At 49.7% G+C, this 20230-nt stretch overlaps 2 protein-coding genes across 20 annotated transcripts in view; both read right to left on the bottom strand.

The window, feature by feature from the left end:
• LOC738574 (radial spoke head 10 homolog B) overlaps positions 1–9595 on the bottom strand; it is a 48425-nt gene extending 38830 nt beyond the window's left edge. For 2 of the 19 annotated variants that reach the window (XM_063813956.1, XM_063813957.1), the window contains exons 1-5: positions 7704–8131; positions 4751–4870; positions 4296–4634; positions 3062–3137; positions 1925–1993 (exon numbers count right to left, since the gene is read on the bottom strand). In XM_063813956.1, the coding sequence (XP_063670026.1) occupies positions 1925–1993; positions 3062–3137; positions 4296–4549 (399 nt within the window). In that variant the 5' untranslated portion in view covers positions 4550–4634; positions 4751–4870; positions 7704–8131. Of the gene's footprint in view, positions 1–670; positions 2629–3061; positions 3138–4295; positions 4635–4750; positions 4871–6778; positions 7684–7703 lie in introns of those variants that run through there. The other 17 variants (XM_063813960.1, XM_063813964.1, XM_063813951.1 and 14 more) reach the window with 16 other exon arrangements.
• A 1049-nt stretch (positions 9596–10644) lies between these two features.
• The window catches only part of LOC742579 (mismatch repair endonuclease PMS2), a 54390-nt gene continuing 44804 nt past the window's right edge, over positions 10645–20230 (bottom strand). Inside the window, 3 exon segments of the mRNA XM_063813972.1 lie at positions 10645–10946; positions 14999–15168; positions 16013–16113. Coding sequence (XP_063670042.1) covers positions 10803–10946; positions 14999–15168; positions 16013–16113 — 415 coding nt within the window. The 3' untranslated portion in view covers positions 10645–10802.

The following is a 20230-nucleotide window of genomic DNA, read 5'->3' on the forward strand; positions in this document are numbered from 1 at the left end:
AGGGAACGCGCTCTGCCCAGGACGTCTGAGTGGGCAGCAGGCAGCACAGTGCACAGCACCCAGCAGCATCGGATTCTCTTCCAGGAACCTGAACTCCCTGGAGGCAGCCACGGCAGCAGAGAAAAGAGGACAGCACGCCGTGGCCTGATCACCAGCCAGGACCCATGAGGCCAGTCGGCCTCTGAGAATGCTTCTGGGAGCCCCCCGAGTCCTGCCCAGAAGCCCCCCTGACTGGGCTGGAGTGGGGGTCTGTGCCTGCAAAAATGACCTCCCCACCTGCCGAGAGTTTCCCGAGACAACGAGGCACAGGGCGGTTCTTGGTAAGTTGTCACTTAAGGACCAGAAACTGGCCCAGTGCGGTGGCTCACACCTGTAATCCCTGCACTTCGGGAGGCTGAGGTGGGCAGATCACCTGAAGCCAGGGGTTTGAAACCAGCCTGGCCAACATGGCGAAAGCCCATCTCTACTAAAAATACAAAAAGTAGCCCGGCGTGGTGGCGGGCGCCTGTAATTCCAGCTACTCTGGAGGCTGAGGCAGGAGAATTGCTTGAACCCAGGAGGTGGAGGTTGCAGTGAGCCGAGATCCCGCCGCTGCACTCCAGCCTGGACGACAGAGCAAGACTCTATCCCACAAAAATAAATAAAATAAAATAAAGACCAGAAACCTTACATGTCAGTCACCGGCTAGAAGGCGGGATGTCGCGTGGGAAGGGAGCTGGCATGAACCCAAGATGGGGGCCCAATCCTCAGGCTCCCCTGGAATTTGGAGATCCTCCTCGCCCCGCCAGTGACGGTCAGCCCCTCCCTCTCCCCGCTCCTCTGCAGCACGCCTCTCACCGCCCAGCTGCAGGTGGCTTCCCGGCCCAAACTTGACTCCGTTTCTATCATTGCCTGCGTGGTATTTGAATAAGTGCATTATGCGCATGTGTTTTAAATGTCATCATTACCATTTATAAACACCATCTGTTAGCAACTCTGCATTTGGGATTTTTAGAATAGCATTTCAGGCGCTCACTCACTTTGTGGGTGGGAATTGAGCCTGGTACAATCTCTTGGCGAACAATTTGGTCCTTGCAATCAGTTTAAAAATACACATTCCCCTCAACCCCACAAGACAGGTTAAATAAAAGCCACATAATGGAATACATGCAGCCACTAAAAACAGATCTGCATGAATGGATATGGTTTGATCTCAAACTTAAAGGTACAGGCCAGGTGTGGTGGCTCACGCCTGTAATCCCCAGCACTTTGGGAGGCCAAAGTGGGAGGATCGCTTAAGCCTAGGAGTTCGAGACCAGCCTGGGCAACACGGCAAACCCTGTCTCTACAAAATAAAAGAAAAGTAAAAATAAATTAGCTGCGCGCTGTGGAGCACACCTGTAGTCACAGCTACTCAGCAGGCTGAGCCAACAGGATCGCTTGAGCCTAGGAGTTCGAGGCTGCAGTGAGTCATGATCTCACCACTGCACTGCAGCCTGGGTGACAGAGCAAGACCCCATCTCAGACTCACTAACTAACTAAGTAAATATGCCAAAGAGAGTGTATAATAAACTATGTGTGTTTGTAAAAAGCAAGACAGGCTACAGAAGTTCCAGGCTGCAGTGTTATGATCGCACCACTATACTCCAGCCTGGGCAACAGAGCAAGACCCTGTCTCAAAGAAAAAAGTAGGACAAGCTACATACATGTACGTGTGCTCTCTGTGCTTAGAACACATAGAATACCTCTAGAACACACAGATGAAACCAATAACAATTAATGGCGGGTCCCATGCAGTCATGAGTTACTAGATCCTCTGGTTCTGCAAATTTTTCTTAACCCATATGCTGAATGACATCTACGAAAACAGTCTGTTCAATTGTGGGAAACTGATTGTTCCATCCAATACTCACAGCTTAGAACTATAACTGGTTATATGCCTCACCTCATATTTTAATCCATCGGCCCAAATATAAGTCCCCTGTCCATGCATGAGTCCTTCTGAAAACATACCCTTCAAAACAAAACAAAGCCACGACAAACACTTAGAATACAGCTGACACATATACATATTTGAGATAGGGTCTGGTTCTGTCACCCAGGCTGGAGTGCAGTGGTGTGATCATAGCTCACTGCAGCCTCAAACTCCCAGGCTCAAGCAATCCTCCCACTTCAGCCTCCCGAGTAGCTGGGACTACAGGCATCCACCACCATGCCCAGCTAATTTTTGTATTTTTTGTGGAGACGGGATTTCACCATGTTGGCCAGGCTGGTCTTGAAATCCTGAGCTCTAGCAATGCGCCCGCCTTGGCCTCCCAAAGTGCTGGGATTATAGGCATGAGCCACCGCGCCTGGCCTGCAGCTGATGATTCTCTCCCACAGCTGCCTTATCCCGATTTCACGTGCGTGAAGATGCTTGTCTGCGCACTCAGCACCAGCTGAGTCCTACTGAGTCCTACTCTGAGCTGCCTCCATGCTGGGCTCCATCCTTCTCTAAAAAGGATCTAAGAGGTCCTCATCTTCATGACCTAAGGATGACCTCAGCTACAAAAATGTGTTCTCAACCGGGTGCCGGGGCTCACACCTGCAATCCCAGCACTTTAGGAGTCTGAGGCAGGAGGATCACTTGTGCCCGGCAGTTCAAGACCAGCCCTGGCAACATAGCAACTCCTTGTCTCTACCAAAAAAAAAAAAAAAAAAAAATTAAATTAGCCAGGCGTGGTAGCTCACGCCTGTAGTCCCAGCTATTCAAGAGGCTGAGGAGGGAGGATCATTTGACTCCGGGAGGTTGAGGCCACAATGAGTTATGATTGTGCCACTGCACTCCAGCTTGGGTGACACAGTGAGACCCTGTCTCAAAAAATATAAAATAATCAGGAAAAGAAACAAATCTAAAATAACTTTTGTTATATTGAGCATTATTTTTACCTTAAATAGGTAATCAGGTTTCAGAATAAAATCGGCATGAAGAGCTTCCGATTTCTTTTGAAGCATCAGTGGATTTTACTGAAGATTTACAAATCTACGACCATCACCCCACACCTTCCTCCCCTTCCTGCAGGTTCTCAAATGGGCGACTTACACGATAGGTACAACCGCCTTGAAAGGCTGCGAAGCCTTCTCCCTCATACAGCCCACGAACCTTTTCCCCTTCATAGCTACAAAGAAATAAAGGTAATTCAAGGTAATGAACAACGTGAATAAACCCAAGTGACAGTGGGTTAAACTATATAACTATGTAATGGGAAGAATGAAGTCAGAAAAAAAAAAAAAAAATATATATATATATATATATATATACAGAGCTAGAAAGTAGAAGAGGTTACCAGGGGTTTGAAGGTAGGGTGAGGAATGAAGGTGTTTCGGGGTTTTTTTGTTTGTCTTTTGGGGATTTTTTTTGAGATGGAGTCTCACTCTGTCGCCCGGGCTGGATGGAATGCAATGGCGTGATCTCGGCTCACTGCAACCTCTGCCTCCCGGGTTCAAGTGATTCTCCCGCCTCAGCCTCCTGAGTAGCTGGGATAACAGGCACATGACACCACGCCCAGCTAATTATTGTGTTTTTAGTAGAGATGGAGTTTCACCATATTGGCCAGGCTGGTCTCAAACTCCTGGCCTCAAGTGATCTGCCCGCCTCAGCCTCCCAAAGTGCTGGGCTTACAGGCTTGAACCACCGCACCTGGCCAGGAGTTACTATTTAATAGATGGTCGTACAACACTATGAACGTACTTAATGCCATTGAATTGTACACTTAAAATAATTAAGATAGTACATTTTGTTATATGTTTCACCACAATAAACTCTATATATACACGCGCCATGGGGCTGTATGTTTGCTATTTGGGTGATGGGCTTACTAGAAGCCCAAACCTCAGCATCACACAACATGCCCATGTAACAAACCTGCACATGTAACCCTCTAAATCTAAAATAAAATAATTTTTTTAAATACATAAAATTACCTTCAGGCCAAGCACAGTGGCTTATGCCTGCAATCCCAGCACTTTGGGAGGCTGAGGCAGGTGGCTCACCTGAGGTCAGGAGTTCGAGACCAGCCTGGCCAACATGGTGAAACCCTGTCTCTACTAAAAGTACAAAAATTAGCCACGCATGGTGGCGGGCACCTGTAATCCCAGCTACTCAGGAGGCTGAGGCAGGAGAGTTGCTTGAATGTGGGAGGTGGAGGTTGCCGTGAGCCAAGATCGCACCACTGCACTCCAGCCTGAACGACAGAGTGAAACTTTGTCTCAAAATAAAATAAGATAAACCGCCTGACTGGCAGTGTTATACCCGATGGCACCCCCATTAAAATCACCTTTCCACTATGAGTTTGGTCAGAATGGACTCTTCGTATTGGGTAGCATCTTCGTTCTGCTGAATGTTTTGGGGGTCTTTTTTGGGTTTCACTTCGTTGAGCTGCATTCCCAGCAATGGGACACCAGCTGGGGACATCTCTTGCCTAGTGGTATTGCCATCTTGTTTGGAAAAGTCTAGATTATCAGAGAGAGATGAGGGAGAGCGGGCAGACTTCTCCCCTTTTTTGTCTGCTTTTTTCTTTTCTTTCACCATTGCCTTGGGAAGATCCAATGGTTACTTGAATCAAATGATTTCTTTGGTTCAGAGCTGCTCGTTTCAAAGCACTGATGAGTTTTATCTGAAAAATAAAAATTACGTCTCCAAACACTTGGGGTTTTCATTTGTAGTTAAAATTTCAGTTTTACAACACAATGTCATTATCATTCTCCTGACAAAGTCTGAAAAATTAGTTACCAGGGCCGGGTGCGGTGGCTCACACCTGCGATCTCAGCACGTTGGAGGGCCAAGGTGGGAGGATCATGTGAGTCCAGGAGGTGGAGACCAGCCTAGGCCACGTAGTGAGATGCCACCTCTCTACAAAAAATAAAAATAAATTAGCTAGGCGTGGTGGCACATGCCTGTAGTCCCAGCTACTAGGGAGGCTCAGGTGGGAGGACTGCTTGAGCCTGGGAGGTTGAGGCTGCAGTGAGTGGTGTGACACCACTGCACTCCAGTCTGGGTAACAGAGCAAGACTCTGTCTCAAAAATGATTATAATTACAAGTTTCAAGTACCATCAGTTTATAAAAATACAACCTCAACATCGCATTGGTTGTTCCTAAAATTTTTTTATTTTTAATTTTTGAGACAGAGTCTCACTCTGTCACCCAGGCTGGAGGGCAGTGGCACAATCACGGCTCACTCTAGCCTCAACCTCCTAGGCTCTGACGATCCTTCCACCTCAGCCTCCCAAGTAGCTGGGACCACAGGCATGCATCACCACACCTGGCTAATTTTTTGTAGAGACAGGGTCTTGCTATGTTGCCCCGGCTGGTCTGGAACTCCTGAGCTCAAGCAATCCGCTTGTCTCAGCCTCCCAAAGTGCTGGGATTATAGGTGTGAGCCACTGTACCTTGCCCTAAAAATTATTTAAGTTGGAACCATTGTCTAGCATTGTTTCTTGAAAGGTAACCCTACACATGAAATAGGCTACTTCACCTCTCAGGTCTTGCATGCAGCCAATTCACACTTTAAAAGCCCCTCTCCGGCCGGATGCAGTGGCTCACACCTGTAGTCCCAGCACTTTGGGAGGCCAAGGCGGGTGGATCACGAGGTCAGGAGACTGAGACCACCCTGGCTAACACTGTGAAACCCCGTCTCTACTAAAAATACAAAAAATTAGCCAGGCATGGTGGCACATGCCTGTAATCCCAGCTACTCAGGAGGCTGAGGCAGGAGAATCGCTTGAACCCAGGAGGTGGAGGTTGCAGTGAGCCGAGATCACACCACTGCACTCCAGCCTCGGCAACAGAGCGAGATTCTGTCTCAAAACAAAACAAAACAAAACAAAAGCCCCTCTCCTTATAGGTCAGCATTGTAAAGTGTGCGAGAGCTGGATTTGGAGTCCTGCATTGCCCATTACCAGTTCTATGGGTTTATTTATTTATTTATTTATTTTTGAGACGGAGTCTCACTCTCTTGCCCAGGCTGGAGTGCGGTGGTGCGATCTTGGCTCACTGCAAGCTCCACCTCCCAGGTTCATGCCATCTCCTGCCTCAGCCTCCTGAGTAGCTAGGACTACAGGCACCCACCACCACACCTGGCTAATTCTTTTTGTATTTTTAGTAGAGACGGGGTTTCAGCGTGTTAGCCAGTATGGTCTCAATCTCCTGACCTCGTGATCTGCCCGCCTCGGCCTCCAAAGTGCTGGGATTACAGGCGTGAGCCACCAGGTGTGGGTGCCCGGCCCAGTTCTGCGTTTTTTTGGGGTTTTTTTTTGTTTGTTTGTTTGTTTGTTTTTTAGAGAGAGTCTAGCCCTGTCCTGCAGGTTGGAATGCAGTGGCAGGATCTTGGCTCACTGGCTCACTGCAACCTCACTGCAGGTTCAAGTGATTCTCCTGCCTCAGCCTCTCGAGTAGCTGGGATTACAGGCACCTGCCTCCACACTCAGCTAATTTTTGTATTTTTAGTAGAGATGGGGTTTCACTGTGTTGGCCAGGCTGGTGTCGAACTCCTGACCTCGTGATCTGCCTGCCTTGGCCTCCCAAAGTGCTGGGATTACAAGTGTGAGCCACCGTGCCAGGCTGGTTTCCTTTTTTTTTTTGAGACGGGGTGTTGTACATTTTGCCCAGGCTGGTTTCAAACTCCTGGCCTCAAGCAATCTTCCCACCTTCTCCTCCCAAACTGCTAGGATTGCAGGCATGAGCCACTGAGCTCGGCCAAGTGCTGTGTTCTGAAGCAAGTTGCTTAATCTCCTCTGCCTCACAAATAGAAATAACAGTACCTTGTCTCGTAAGAATTAAATCGATGACACACAGAAAAATCCCTAAGTACAGGATACAGAGCAAAGTCAATAAATTGAGTGATTATCTCGTCCCTTTCCTGTTTTCAAACTTGAAATCATTGGTTTCCCACTCCCTCTAGCACTGCCATCGATTGAGTGCCTCTCATATGCCGGACAAGCAAGGACCGGTGTGCTGGAGTTGCGTTTCCAGCGCATCGTTGCTTGAGCTGTATTTCCAGCGCATCGTTGCTCGAGCTCCGTTTCCAGCGCATATCTTTGCTTGTCTGGCATATGAGCTGCGGTGCAGGGTTTCAAAGCCATAGTTTTCATGGCTTTCCTAATCTGGCCCCGCTGAAAGCACCCTGGTCCATCAAGCAGGATGCATAGGTGAGCCCTGTGGTGAAGGCCAGGTCTGGTCCCTTTTCGTAGGCCCCGACGGGTGCAGTGGGCACTTCTTGCCCTCTTCTTCCTGGATGCCATCCTCTGGACACCCCACCCTCCAGTTGAACCCATCTCCAGCCTTCTCTCTTCCTCCATTATTTATTTATTGAGACAGGGTCTCGCTCTGTCACCCAGGCTGGAGTGCAGTGGCACAGTCTTGGCTCACTGCAACCTTCCAGGTTCAAGTGATTCTTCTGCCCTAGCCTCCCAAGTAGTTGGGATTACAGGTGCCCGCCACCACTCCCGGCTAATTTTTGTATTTTTAGTAGAGCCAGGGTTTCACCATGTTGCCCAGGCTGGTCTCAAACTCCTAACCTCAGGTGATCCGCCCGCCTCGGCCTCCCAGAAGTGCTGGGGTTACAGGCGTGAGCCACCGCGCCCGGCCAAGCCTTCTCTCTTCCTTCCAACACCCTTGCTCCTTCCCACCCCCGACTACTGTCTCAGTGAAGCCGCCCCTGGGTCCCCTAGCCCAAGGTGCTCTCACCTCTAAATTTAGAGGGGCCTTTACTACGAGCTTTTCGGTCTTCTGTCAGTGACCTACAAATAAGTGAACTACAAATCAAGCCAATTTCGTTTCTCAGTGCGTTTCCTAATGTTTCCTCTGTTCTCCTAGGCTTAAGGAGAGGCCGTCTCTCTCCTGTGTCTACGGTGAGCCGGGAAGAATCGGCTCCCTGCACTGGTCTGCCCGGCCTAGGCCCTCCTCGCCCATCACGCACGTGCTCGGGTCCTGGGAGGCCGCGTCAGTCCGGCCGGGAAGGAGCAGGACCCAGTCGCCATGGCTGTCCCGGCGTACGCAGGACCGCGGCCTGGGGCGCTCACCTCGCTCCAGGAGCCCAGAGACCTCGCCGGGCTCGGGCTGAGGTGTTGCCGGGCTCTCTGCGTCCCAGACCCGGCTCCGGTCTCCAGGCAACCGCGGACGCCGCCAGGCCCACCCTGTGCTCTTAAAGGGGCCGCGCGCCAGCGCCAAGCAGGTGTCCCGCCCTTGCTGGTCCTGAAGGCCGGGGGAAAGGCTGGACGCTGGAGGCAGCAGGCCAGGGTTTTCTCAGCTCTGCTAACTGCTTCATCATAAAATACGAATAACGCAGGCATTAGTTTTCCATTGCTGCCGCAAACAAATTACCATAAATTTAGTGGCTCGAAGCAACACAAATTACCCTACAGTATGTAAATTAGTCCCACAGTGCTGGTTCCTTCCAGAGGCTCCGGGGGAGAATGCGTTTTCTTGCCTTTTCCAGCTTTTCCAGAAGCGGTCCCCAACCTTTTTGGCACCAGAGACCGGTTTCGCGGAACACAATTTTTCCATGGATGGGGGTCGGGGAGGGATGGTTTCAGGATGATTCAAGTGCATTGCATTTATTGTGCACTTTACTATTATTACATTGTAACATATAATTAAATAATTCTACAACTCACCATCATAGAGACTCAGTGGAAGCCCTGAGCTTGTTTTCCTGCAACTAGACAGCCCCATCTGGGGGTGACGGGAGACAGTGACAGATCATCAGGCATCAGATTCTCATAAGGAGCGTGCAACCTACATCCCTCGTGTGTGCAGTTCACAATAGGGCTCGTGCTCCTATGAGAATCTAATGCCCACCGCTGGTGTGACAGGAGGTGGAGCTCAGGTGGTAACGCCAGCGACGGGGAGTGGCTGTAAATACAGATGAAGCTTCGCTGGCTTGCCAGCCCCTAACCTGCTGTGCACCCCGCTTCCTAATAGGCCATGGACCACTACTGGTCTGTGTCCGGAGTGTTGGAATCCCTGTTCTAGAGACTGCTTGCAATCCTTGACTAGTGGTACCTCCTTCCATCTCCAAAACCAGCAAGGCAGCCTCTCTCTGGCCAGCAGGGAAAGGTCTCCACCTTTGAAGGACTCACCCAATGGACTGGGCCCACCCAGACAATCCAGGATAATCTCTCTGTTGCAAGATCCTTAACTCAGCCAGGCATGATGGCTCACACCTGTAATCCCAGCACTTTGGGAGGCCGAGGCGGTCGGATCACCTGAGGTCAGGAGTTCGAGACCAGCCTGGTCAACACGGTGAAACCCTGTCTCCACTAAAAATACAAAAATTAGCCAGTATGGTTCTGGACACCTGTAATCCCAGCTACTCGGGAGGCTGAGGTGGGAGAATCACTTGAACCTGGGAGGCAGAGGCTGCAGTGAGCTGAGATCATGCTATTGAACTCCAGCCTGGGCAACAAGAGCGAAACTTCATCTCAAAGAAAAAAAAAAAAAGATCCTTCACTCAATCACACCTGCCGAGTCCCTTCTGCCACGTGAGGCAGCGTGGTCACAGGTTCTGGGGATTAGGACACAGCTGTCTTGGGGGCTGTTATCCTGCCACAGCTCCCAATCTGGAGAGTTCATAAGTGGGATCCTGCAGACCACGCCAGCACAGTGCCAGACACGATGGCACAGTGACTACTGTACCGCCTCCTCCATCTGAGGGATTCTAAAGCAGGAAGGGGAGCCGCCCACAGTCTGGAGAAGGGGTGGGGGCAGCAGGGGGAGCCACATCTGTCATCTCTGGGCCCCCAAGAGGGCATCTTTACTTCCATTTTCAGCCAAGTTCAAACAGGACAAGGTTCCATGAAAACTATTTGAAAAGACAGACAGGGATTCTTATATTCCCAGAACCATTCAAGGCCAGTAACTGGAATGTTCTACAGTTCACACCCTGAGGAAACCAAATCACAGCATCAAATTATGGGAAACCAAACTCTTTTTGTTCCCCTGCGAGGACAGCACTTTGCGACCTTGGCCGCACAGAGGAATGTTTCAAATAGTGACCCCTGTCCCATCCAGTCATTTTCTTCCAGCCGGGCAGAGAATCCCCCTTGTTTAAAAATTTAGTGTGAATCAGGGCTGAGAATCACTAACCGAAAAGGACCCTACTTTTAAATTTATGAAATTAAACAAAGATGAATTTAATTATTGTTAAGGGTTGAAAGTTATAGACTAAACTATGTCCAGCCAGAGCAGAGGCCTGAGTAACTTCCAAAGTGGTTTGGTTTTTTTTTGTTTTGTTTTGTTTTGTTTTTTGAGACAGAGTCTTGCTCTATCACCCAGGCTGGAGCGCAGTGGCGCAATCTCGGTTCACTGCAACCTCCGTCTCCCGGGTTCAAGCGATTCTCCTGCCTCAGCCTCCTGGGTAGCTGGGATTACAGGCATGCGCCAGCACACCTGGCTAATTTTGTATTTTTAGTAGAGGCAGGGTTTCTCCATGTTGGTCAGGCTGGTCTCGAACTTCTGATCTCAGGTGATCCGCCGGCCTCGGCCTCCCGAAGTGCTGCGATCACAGGCATGAGCCACCATGCCCAGCCCAAGTGTTCTTATTTTTATAAAATGTGTTCTTGCCTGGACACACACACACGAGCGCATGCAAACATAGAGAAAAAAAATTTGCAAGCAATGCTCCATCTGGTTTGAAAAGGTTCTCAAGATCACTTTTAAATGGGTGTGATGTGTATTTTTTTTAAGTAGCAGGTTCATTTAAAAACAAAAAAGGTTAGTGAAGACTCTGTCTTCCAAAACATAAAAATCTGCGATAAAACCAATTATTCCATACAGTGACTACGGTCAGTTCTGAGAAATGACACCCAGGTTGGCGATGTGTCTCATGGTTGGCCTTCCATGGGGACAGTTCCAGGGGTGGTCCATCTCCCCCATGTGGGTGATCAGTTTCTTCATCTCACTTGTGTTAAGAGCAGTCCCAATCATCACCTGAGTGTGAGACACAACGGTTCAACGTTTTAGTAGTTTTTTGACGTCAGAATGGCAGCTCTTCAGAAGCATTCTTCTCTAAAATAAGGCTGGACAAGATTACAGCTCAAAAACTACCTTCCCTGAAAAACCCCTGAAAAACCTTCCCCTAGAGAAGCCTAGGTTCTAGATCTCAGCCCTCCACCCTTCTGTGAAATCAGGCTCCTTGTGGCTCCTTCAAGGTGGCACCGCCTCCACTCCAGACGCCGACCACACCTGTCTCAGCAGCCACCCTGCCCTCTCACCCTGGCAGGTGCAGCAGCCTCCCAGCAGGCCTCCCTGCCCCACTGCGACCCCTCCGAGCCGCTCTCCACTCAGCAGCCAGTGATTACTTTTAAAGGGCTGTCAGGTTATTCATTCCACTTCACAGCTCTCCCCCTCACCTGAATAAAAGCCCCCGTCTGTCCCCTGACTTGGCCCTCGCTGGGCTGTGCCTGCACCCCCACCTCCAAGCACGAATGCCTCCCTTCCTCACCCCAGCTGCACTGCTACTCCCTTCCTCTTGCACAGGCCCATCACGCAAACACCTGCCTTGGGACTGTGGCACTCCCGGGACCCTCTCCCCCAATGGGTGCAGGTGTCACTCCCCCTCTGTCGAGCTCTGACCTGCTGCCCATAGCACTCCAGCCCTGGCCCTGCTGCCTCCCTGCCATGGGTCCTCTGACAGGAAGGAGAGGACACAAGCCTGAAGCCCAATGTCACCTTCCTTCTTCCTGCAGCACCCTGAGGGCTCGCCATGTGCCAAGCACAGTCAGAAGGCTGGGGTGACAGCAGGTTGGAGAAGGACAAACAATCAACAAGTCAACAGAGAACCAAGACAGGTGGCGCCCAGGCGAGGCGGCCTGCTCAGGTGTGGGGATGGGGTGAAGGGTGACGGTGGCAAACCCAGGTAGAGAGGAGAGTAGGGAGAAAGGGTGTAAGGCAGGGAGGAGACTGAGGCGAGCGTGGAACTGGAAGACAGCTACATGGCTGGAAGCGTGGTGGGGAGATGGGGCTGGAAGGGTGGGCAGGGCTCAAAGCAGGAGCCTCCTGGGCAGGCAGTGACAACACCGGAGATGGACGGGCAGGCCAGGGCGGGAGGGAAGGAGCTGCCTGTGGTTCCCCGGGCCACTGAGTCACACTAAACTCACGACATCAAAACTGCCCGGCTATGAGCTCAGCTCCACACTCTCACTCACAGACTCCAAGACTGGAAGATCCATATTATGTCTTTTATTTTGGCGAGGTCAGGGGTGGTGGGGAGACTCTGTCTCCCAGGCTGGAATGCAATGGTGCGATCTCAGCTCACTGCAACTCCGCCTCCCAGATTCAAGCAATTCCCCCGCTTCAGCCTCCCGAGTAGCTGGGATTACAGGCACCTACCACCATGCCCAGCTAAGTTTTGTACTTTTAGTAGGGATGGGGTTTCACCATGTTGGCCAAGCTGGTCTCAAATTCCTGACCTCAGGTGATCAACCCACCTCCGCCTTCCAAAGTGCTGGGATTACAGGTGTGAGCCACCACGCCCAGCTCATATTAGGTCTTTATCCAAGAAACACTGTGGCTAGAAGTCAGACTCTGGGCCCTCTTCTAATTAAACTCTGCCCTTGAGTCATTTCATCTAATCTCATGGCTGTAAATGACACCTGAAGCTCACACAGCAGGCTCCATCCCACCCACTCCCCACGTGGCCCCCAGCTGCTGCTCTCCCCAGCGGCCGCAGCCACAGCACCCCTTCCAGTCTGTTCTCTCTCCAGCAGCTGCAATCACGGGACTCCTTCCCGTCTGTTCTCTCCAGTGGCTCGCGCCACACACAGCACAGACTCCCAGGGTCTAGGTATGACCGGCAACACTCTACGTGGCTGTCCTCTGGACGCCGCTCTGCTCACTCCCTTCCCCTCTCCAGGGACACAATCAGCCTCTGGCTTCAGTCTTGCTACTTCCTTCGCTTGGAAAGTTCTTACCCAAGAGGGCTCCATTCTGCCTTTTTTTTTTTTTTTTTTTTTTGAGACAAGGTCTTACTCTGTCACCCAGGCTGGAGTGCAGTTGCGTGATCTTGGCTCATTGTAACCTCGACCTCCCTGGCTCAAGTGATCCTCCCACCTCAGCCTCCTGAGTAGCTGTGACTACAGGCACATGCCACCACGCCTGGCTAATCTTTTAATTTTTTGTAGACATGGGGTCTGCCTGTGTTGCCCAGGCTGGTCTCTTAACTGCTGGCCTCAAGCAATCCTCCCGCCTTGGCCTCCCAAAATGCTGGGATTACACGTGTGAGCCACCATGCCTGGCTTCCATCCCACCTTTTAGATGGCAGCTGAGATGCCACCTGCCCAGATGCCATTCCCTGACCACCATCTCACCTGGTCACCATGTTTTTCTCTTGTCATTTCCTGTCCCAAAACGCTGTTTTAGGCCAGGCGCGGTGGCTCACGCCTGTAATCCCAGCACTTTGGGAGGCCAAGGCGGGCAGATCATGAGGTCAAGAGATCGACACCAGCCTGACCAACATGGTGAAACCCCATCTCTATTAAAAATATAAAAATTAGCCAGGTGTGGTGGGTGCCTGTAGTCCCAGCTACTTGGGAGGCTGAGGCAGGAGAATCGCTTGAACCCGGGAGGCGGAGGTTGCAGTGAGCTGGGATCACACCACCGCACTCCAGCCTAGTAACAGAGCGAGACTCCGTCTCAAAAACAGACAAAAATGCTGTTTGAATCTCTTGACTGTGCTTACTGGCATCTAATGCGTGTCATTTATTTGTGGTGATGCCTATTTCTCCCCACTGTCTGCTCCACAGGGGCAGGGGCTGCAGCCGCCTTGTTACCTCTGTGTCCCGAGCACCTGGAGCAGGGCGGGCCCCACAGCAGGGGCTCAAGGAGCATCTGCTGAATAAATAAAGGAATGGCGTCCTGGCCCTTCCCAGTGGCCGGCTGATACACAGTCACTTTTCTTGGACATCAGGCTAATCCCCACTGCAGGCAGAACCACTGCTGCCACCTTCCCACACCAACCGAAGCAGCGGCAGTGACACCACGTGCAATGACAACCACGGCACCCCGTGAAGCACCTGCTGCCTCGATGACTCTGCAGAATCGTGTCCAATGTCGCCGAGTCCTGGCAGCAGCAAATCTTTATCTCCCAATGTTGTTATGACCCATAAGGTCCATAGACGAACAAGGTACCTCAAATGCTAACTGCGTTGGAGTCAACCAAAGCTCAGAGATAGAATACTGGCCGGGCCACGCACAGTGGCTCACGCCTGTAATTCCAGCACTTTGGGAGGCTGAGGCAAGGGGCAAAAGGAGACCATGTTTCTACAAAAAATTTAAAAATTAGCTGGGCATGGTGGTGCATGCCTGTGGTCACAACTACTTGGGAGACAGAGAGAGGAGGATCGCTTCAGCCTGGGACGTCAAGGCTGCAGTGAGCTGTGATTGCGCCACTGCACTCCAGCCTGGGCGACAGAGGGAGACCCTGTCTAAAAAAAAAAGAAGAAGAATTCTGGGGTTTTTTTGTTTTTTTGAGACGGAGTCTCTCTCTGTCACCCAGGCTGGAGTGCAGTGGTATGAACTTGGCTCACTGCAAGCTCCGCCTTCTGGGTTCACGCCATTCTCCTGCCTCGGCCTCCCGAGTAGCTGGGACTATAGGCGCCCGCCACCACGCCCCGCTAATTTTTTTGTATTTTTAGTAGAGACGGGCTTTCACCATGTTAGCCAGGATGGTCTCGATCTCCTGAACTCGTGATCCGTCTGCCTCAGCCTCCCAAAGTGCTGGGATTAGAGGCTTGAGCCACCGCGCCCAGCCAAGAATATGCTTAACAGAGGTAACAAAAGAGCAATAACTATGAGTTCAAGGTCACAGAGAATGCAGACGACAGGGATGCTCAGCTACGACGTTGCACATAGCTCTCTGTGTAAAATGACCCCTGGCAATCACAAAGGCGTTTACAACCTTGACCAAATCAGGAGCTGGGCTGAGACCTTCCTCGACTGCAAGCTTGAGCAGCTGAGCTGACAGCCAGGCTTTCTTCACTTACCGACTTCCGGCAGGCTCTGGAGGCAAACATCTGCTTGACTCGGGAAGGCCGGCACATGACCCCAGGGCTGTCGCTCAGCATGAAGATCAGTTCATCGACGTCCTGGGGTCCGAAGGTCCAGTTTTTACTAGTTGGCAAGGAAATCAGTTTAGCCCTTTCAGTGACTGGAGCTAAAAGAATACAATTTTGAGAAAAATCCATGACTTGACAAACACGTTTCACTTGAAAGCTACTTAGGATGAACACCTGAGGCCGGGCATGGTGGCTCATGCCTGTAATCCCTGCACTTTGGGAGGCCAAGGCGGGCAGATCATGAGGTCAGGAGATAGAGACCATCCTGGCTAATATGGTGAAACCCCGTCTCTACTAAAAAATAGAAAAAATTAGCTGGGTGTGGTGGCAGGCGCCTGTAGTCCCAGCTACTCGGGAGGCTGAGGCAGGAGAATGGTGTGAACCTGGGAGGCGGAGCTTGCAGTGAGCCGAGATCGGCACTACTGCGCTCCAGCCTGGGCGACAGAGCAAGACTCCATCTCAGAAAAAAAAAAAGTGAACACCTGAAAGAGAGGAAAGTCACAAAATGCTTTTTGGAGGAACTTTTTAATCTTTTATAAAATTAAAAAAAACTGGTCTATATGACCTGAAAGATTATTCCCAGCTCTAAAAAGACAAGAATCTATAGTTCTAATTTTTTTTTTTTTTTTTTTTTGAGACAGAGTTTCACTCTTGTTGCCCAGGCTGGAGTGCAGTGACGTGATCTCGGCTCACTGCAACCTCCACCTCCCGGGTTCAAGTGATTCTCCCACCTCAGCCTCCTGAGTAGCTGGGATTACAGGCACCCGCCACCACGCCCGGCTACTTTTTGTATTTTCAGTAGAGATGGGGTTTCACCATGTTAGCCAGGCTGGTCTCAAACTCCTGACCTCAGGCGATCTGCCCGCCTTGGCCTCCCACAGTGCTGGGATTACAGACGTGAGCCACCACACCCAGCCGCTATAGTTCTAATTAATAACTTACCATTTTCATCGATAACAAAATCAAAGCCATTCTTTCTAAATATTTCCAGATTTTCTATCAGAACAGCTTCATTAACAGCAGTTAAGTTGAGAGTCTGAGGTCTGAAAAACACAGAAATGATTCAAACCATATTCTGAAGTCAAACATTTAGCTTTACAGCAGAAATGAAATGAAAACAACAATACTGTATTTTGAATTCATGTCAAAATAACAACACGAATAACAACATTATTCAGCTAAGTGTCACAAAACTTCCTGAGAAGTTCCTTTTAATTTTCTCTTTCTTGAAAGTTCTTTTTAGAAGTTAAAGTAGCTACAGGCCAGGTGCGGTGGCTCACGCCTGTAATCTCAGCACTTTAAGAGCCCGAGGCAGGCAGATCTCTTGAGGCCAGGAGTTTGAGACTGGCCTGGTCAACACAGCGAAACCCTCTCTTTACTAAAAATATAAAAATTAGGCCAGGCATGGTGGCGCACGCCTGTAGTCCCAGCTACTTGGGAGGCTTAGGCAGGAGATTCGTTTGAACCCAGGAGGCAGAGGTTGTAGTGAGAGCCAAGATCACACCACTATACTCCAGCCTGGGCCACACAACAAGACTCTGTCTCAAAAAAAAAAAAAAAACACCCACAAAAACAAAAATTAGCTGGAAGTGGTGGCTCATGCCTGTAATCCCAGCTACTCGGGAGGCTGAGGCACTAGAATTGCTTGAACCCAGGAGGTGGAGGTTGCAGTGAGCCAAGATCACACCACTGCACTCCAGCCTGGGCAACAGGGCAAGACCCTGTCTCAAAAAAAAAAAAAAAAAAGTTAAAGTAACTACAAAAGTAGTTTGCTTTTTCCTCAGCCTGCCACGCCAATGACTCCCACTTTTTCTGAATCCTTTCCTTAAGGATAACAATATCACAAAAATGCTATTTTTCCTCCTTCTAATACAGAATTTGAAACACTGGGTTAGGTCATTGCCAGCATTTGTAAACAGAATGAACAGACAGCATTTATTTTGCTATCCTGTTCCTTCCTCTGCCTGTATTATATCTCCATCCTTCTCTCCTCCTGGATTTACTGAGTGTTTTTTTTTTTTTAACCTTTTGTTATTTTTTTCAAAGATAGAGACAGGGTCTCACTATGTTGCCCAGGCTGCTCTCAAACTCCTGGGCTCAAGCGATCCTTCCACTTCAGCCTCCCAAAGTGCTGGGATTACAAGTGTGAGCCACTGCATCCGGTCCTGAGTGCTGGATAAGACAAACACTGCTAAAGGCAGGAGACAGCTGGTGAGCAAACACAGGCTTGGTCCTGGAGCCAACAGATTACCGGGGAAGAAAGACGTTCAGCAAATACTCAGGCAAGTCAATTATGATGAGAAACGACAGGAAGGTCAGGAAGAAAAAGCACCCAGTGTCATAGAGAGACTTCACCCTGGGGTCAGGAAGTGACCTTTGAGCTGAGTCCGGGGATAAGAGAGTTAATCAGGTAATGGGGGAGAAGTGGGTGCAGGGTGCAGGACAAGTATTCTAGACAGGGACAACAATCTGTGCCAAGCCCCAGGATGGACCGCTGATGTTTGCAGAGCCACACATAAAGATATCCTTCATTCTGCTTAGTGGCCACATAGGGATTCATCAGGCCTGCCAAGGGAAAAAGAAAGACAGCCAGAGAGGCTTGAGTACAGGGAACAAGGGGAAGACGAACGGGAAAAGCTACAGAGTCAACAGGGCCACCCTACACAGGGGCTGGCAGGGCAGGGTGGAACTGGGTCTTCATCCTTTCATCTTGAAGTGTGGTCCATCTGGGACCCTAAGTGGTCTGTGATTACCTGGGCCAACTTGAAATGTCACAGACGAGAGGTTATCTTTGCCGAATGGCTAAAAAATACAAGACCTCAGCCAGGCATGGTGGCTCACGCCTGTAATCCCAGCACTTTGGGAGGCTGAGGTTGGTGGATCACCTGAGGTCAGGAGTTCAAGACCAGCCTGACAAACATGGCAAAACTCCCTATCTATTAAAAATCCAAAAATTAGCCAGGTGTGGCGGCGGGCGCCTATAATCCCAGCTACTCGGGAGGCTGAGGCAGGAGAATCACTTGAACCCGAGAGGCAGAGGTTGCAGTGAGCCGAGATCACATCACTGCACTCCAGTATGGGCAAAAGAGTGAAACTCTGTCTCAAAAACACAAAAACAAAAAACCTCTATTAAGAGGAACAGGGAAGGGATATAAAGTAGCTTACTAAATGTCTATTATTACCATTGCCTCCTACTGAGAATAAAAACAATTCACGCATTCCACAGGAGAGTACTCAGCAAACTACACAGGAGAGTACTCAGCAAACTACACAGTAGAGTACTCAGCAAACTACACAGGAGAGTACTCAGCAAACTACACAGGAGAGTACTCAGCAAACTACACAGGAGAGTACTCAGCAAACTACACAGGAGAGTACTCAGCAAACTACACAGGAGAGTACTCAGCAAACTACACAGGAGAGTACTCAGCAAACTACACAGGAGAGTACTCAGCAAACTACACAGGAGAGTACTCAGTAAACTACACAGGTTCAGTGGTACATTTCTCCATGTGGGATCTACTTGTCGGGATCTGAGTTTACTTCACTACGTGGTTTAATTTCCCACATGAAAATCCATGACCTCTTCTTATAACTTTGCTGAAGACAAGACTTTGGTTTTACATGATACTATCACACCTGACCTTTGTGAAGTAGTCAGGGTAAAACATTCCAGCTTGGCCGAGGAGAGAGAAATACCAAATTCTGCAGTGACTATCTTAAAATAATTTTTAAATTTTATTTTATTTTATTTATTAATTTATTTGTGAGACAGAGTCTCATTGTCTCACTCTGTCACCCAGGCTGGAGAGCTGTGCAGTGGCACGATCATGGCAGCCTCAATCTCCTGGGCTCAAACGATCCTCCCACCTCAGCCTCCCGAATAGCTGGGACCACAGGCATACACCATGAAGTCTGACTAATTTTTTACATTTGTTGTAGAGACAAGGTTTCACCATGATGCCCAGGCTGGTCTCAAACTCCTAAGCTCGAGGGATCTGCCTGCCTCAGCCTCCCAAAGCTCTGGGATTACAGGCGTGTGCCCCTGCGTCCAACCTGCAGTGACTATCTGACTTCTGATTACTCTACTGTCAATCAACACTGGCGCACAGGCTGTCTTTCTGAACACACACATTCCATACACTATGCATACTAATACTCCATACTATCAATTGCCCTCATCAGAAGGATCTTCTGGCTAACCAGTGATCAACATTTTTAATAGCAAAAAAGGTCTGATACTTAGAGAACATGTTAACCACGTGAACTGGAGCAGGTTACTCAACCTCTCTGCATGTGCCTCAGTTTCATCGCTTGTGGAATGGTGATGGTGACAGTAACAACCTCACAGGTTTTTGAGGATTAAAGGAACTAATACACATACATTATTTCAACAGTGCCTGGCAGATTCTAGGCATTGAATAAATGGTAACTATCACTATTATTATGTAAAAAGTATAAAAATCTGCTATATGAATACTTATGGAAAAATACATATATACATATAGACACACATATAAACTATTAGGTCTCTTTTTTTTTTTTGAGATAGAATCTCGCTCTGTCACCCAGGCTGGAGTGCAGTGGTGCGATCTCGGCTCACTGCAACCTCTGTCTCCCAGGTTCAAGCGATTCTCCTACCTCAGTCTCCTGAGTAGCTGGAATTACAGGCATGCACTGCCATGCCTGGCTAATTTTTTGTATTTTTATTTTTTATCATTATTATTATTTTTTGAGACGGAGTTTCACTCTTGTTGCCCAGGCTGGAGTGCGATGGCACGAACTCGGCTCGCTGCAAACTCCGCCTCCCGGGTTCAAGCGATTCTCCTGCCTCAGTCTCCCAAGTAGCTGGGACTACAGGCGCCCGCCACCACGCCTGGCTAATTTTGTATTTTTAGTAGAGACAGGTCTCACCATGTTCGTCAGGCTGGTCTCGAACTCTCGACCTGAAGTGATCTGCCCACCTCGGCCTCCCAAAGTGCTGGGATTACAGGCGTGAGCCACCGTGCCTGGCCTTTTTGTATTTTTAGTAGAGGCGGGGTTTCACCACGTTGGCCAGGTTGGTCTCCAACTCCTAACCTCAGGTGATCTGCCTGCCTCGGCCTTCCAAAGTGCTGGGATCACAGGTGTGAGGCACCGCGCCTGGCCAACCAGATCTTT

The sequence above is a fragment of the Pan troglodytes genome, chromosome 6 (genome assembly GCF_028858775.2).
Source record: "Pan troglodytes isolate AG18354 chromosome 6, NHGRI_mPanTro3-v2.0_pri, whole genome shotgun sequence".
NCBI lineage: Eukaryota > Metazoa > Chordata > Mammalia > Primates > Hominidae > Pan > Pan troglodytes.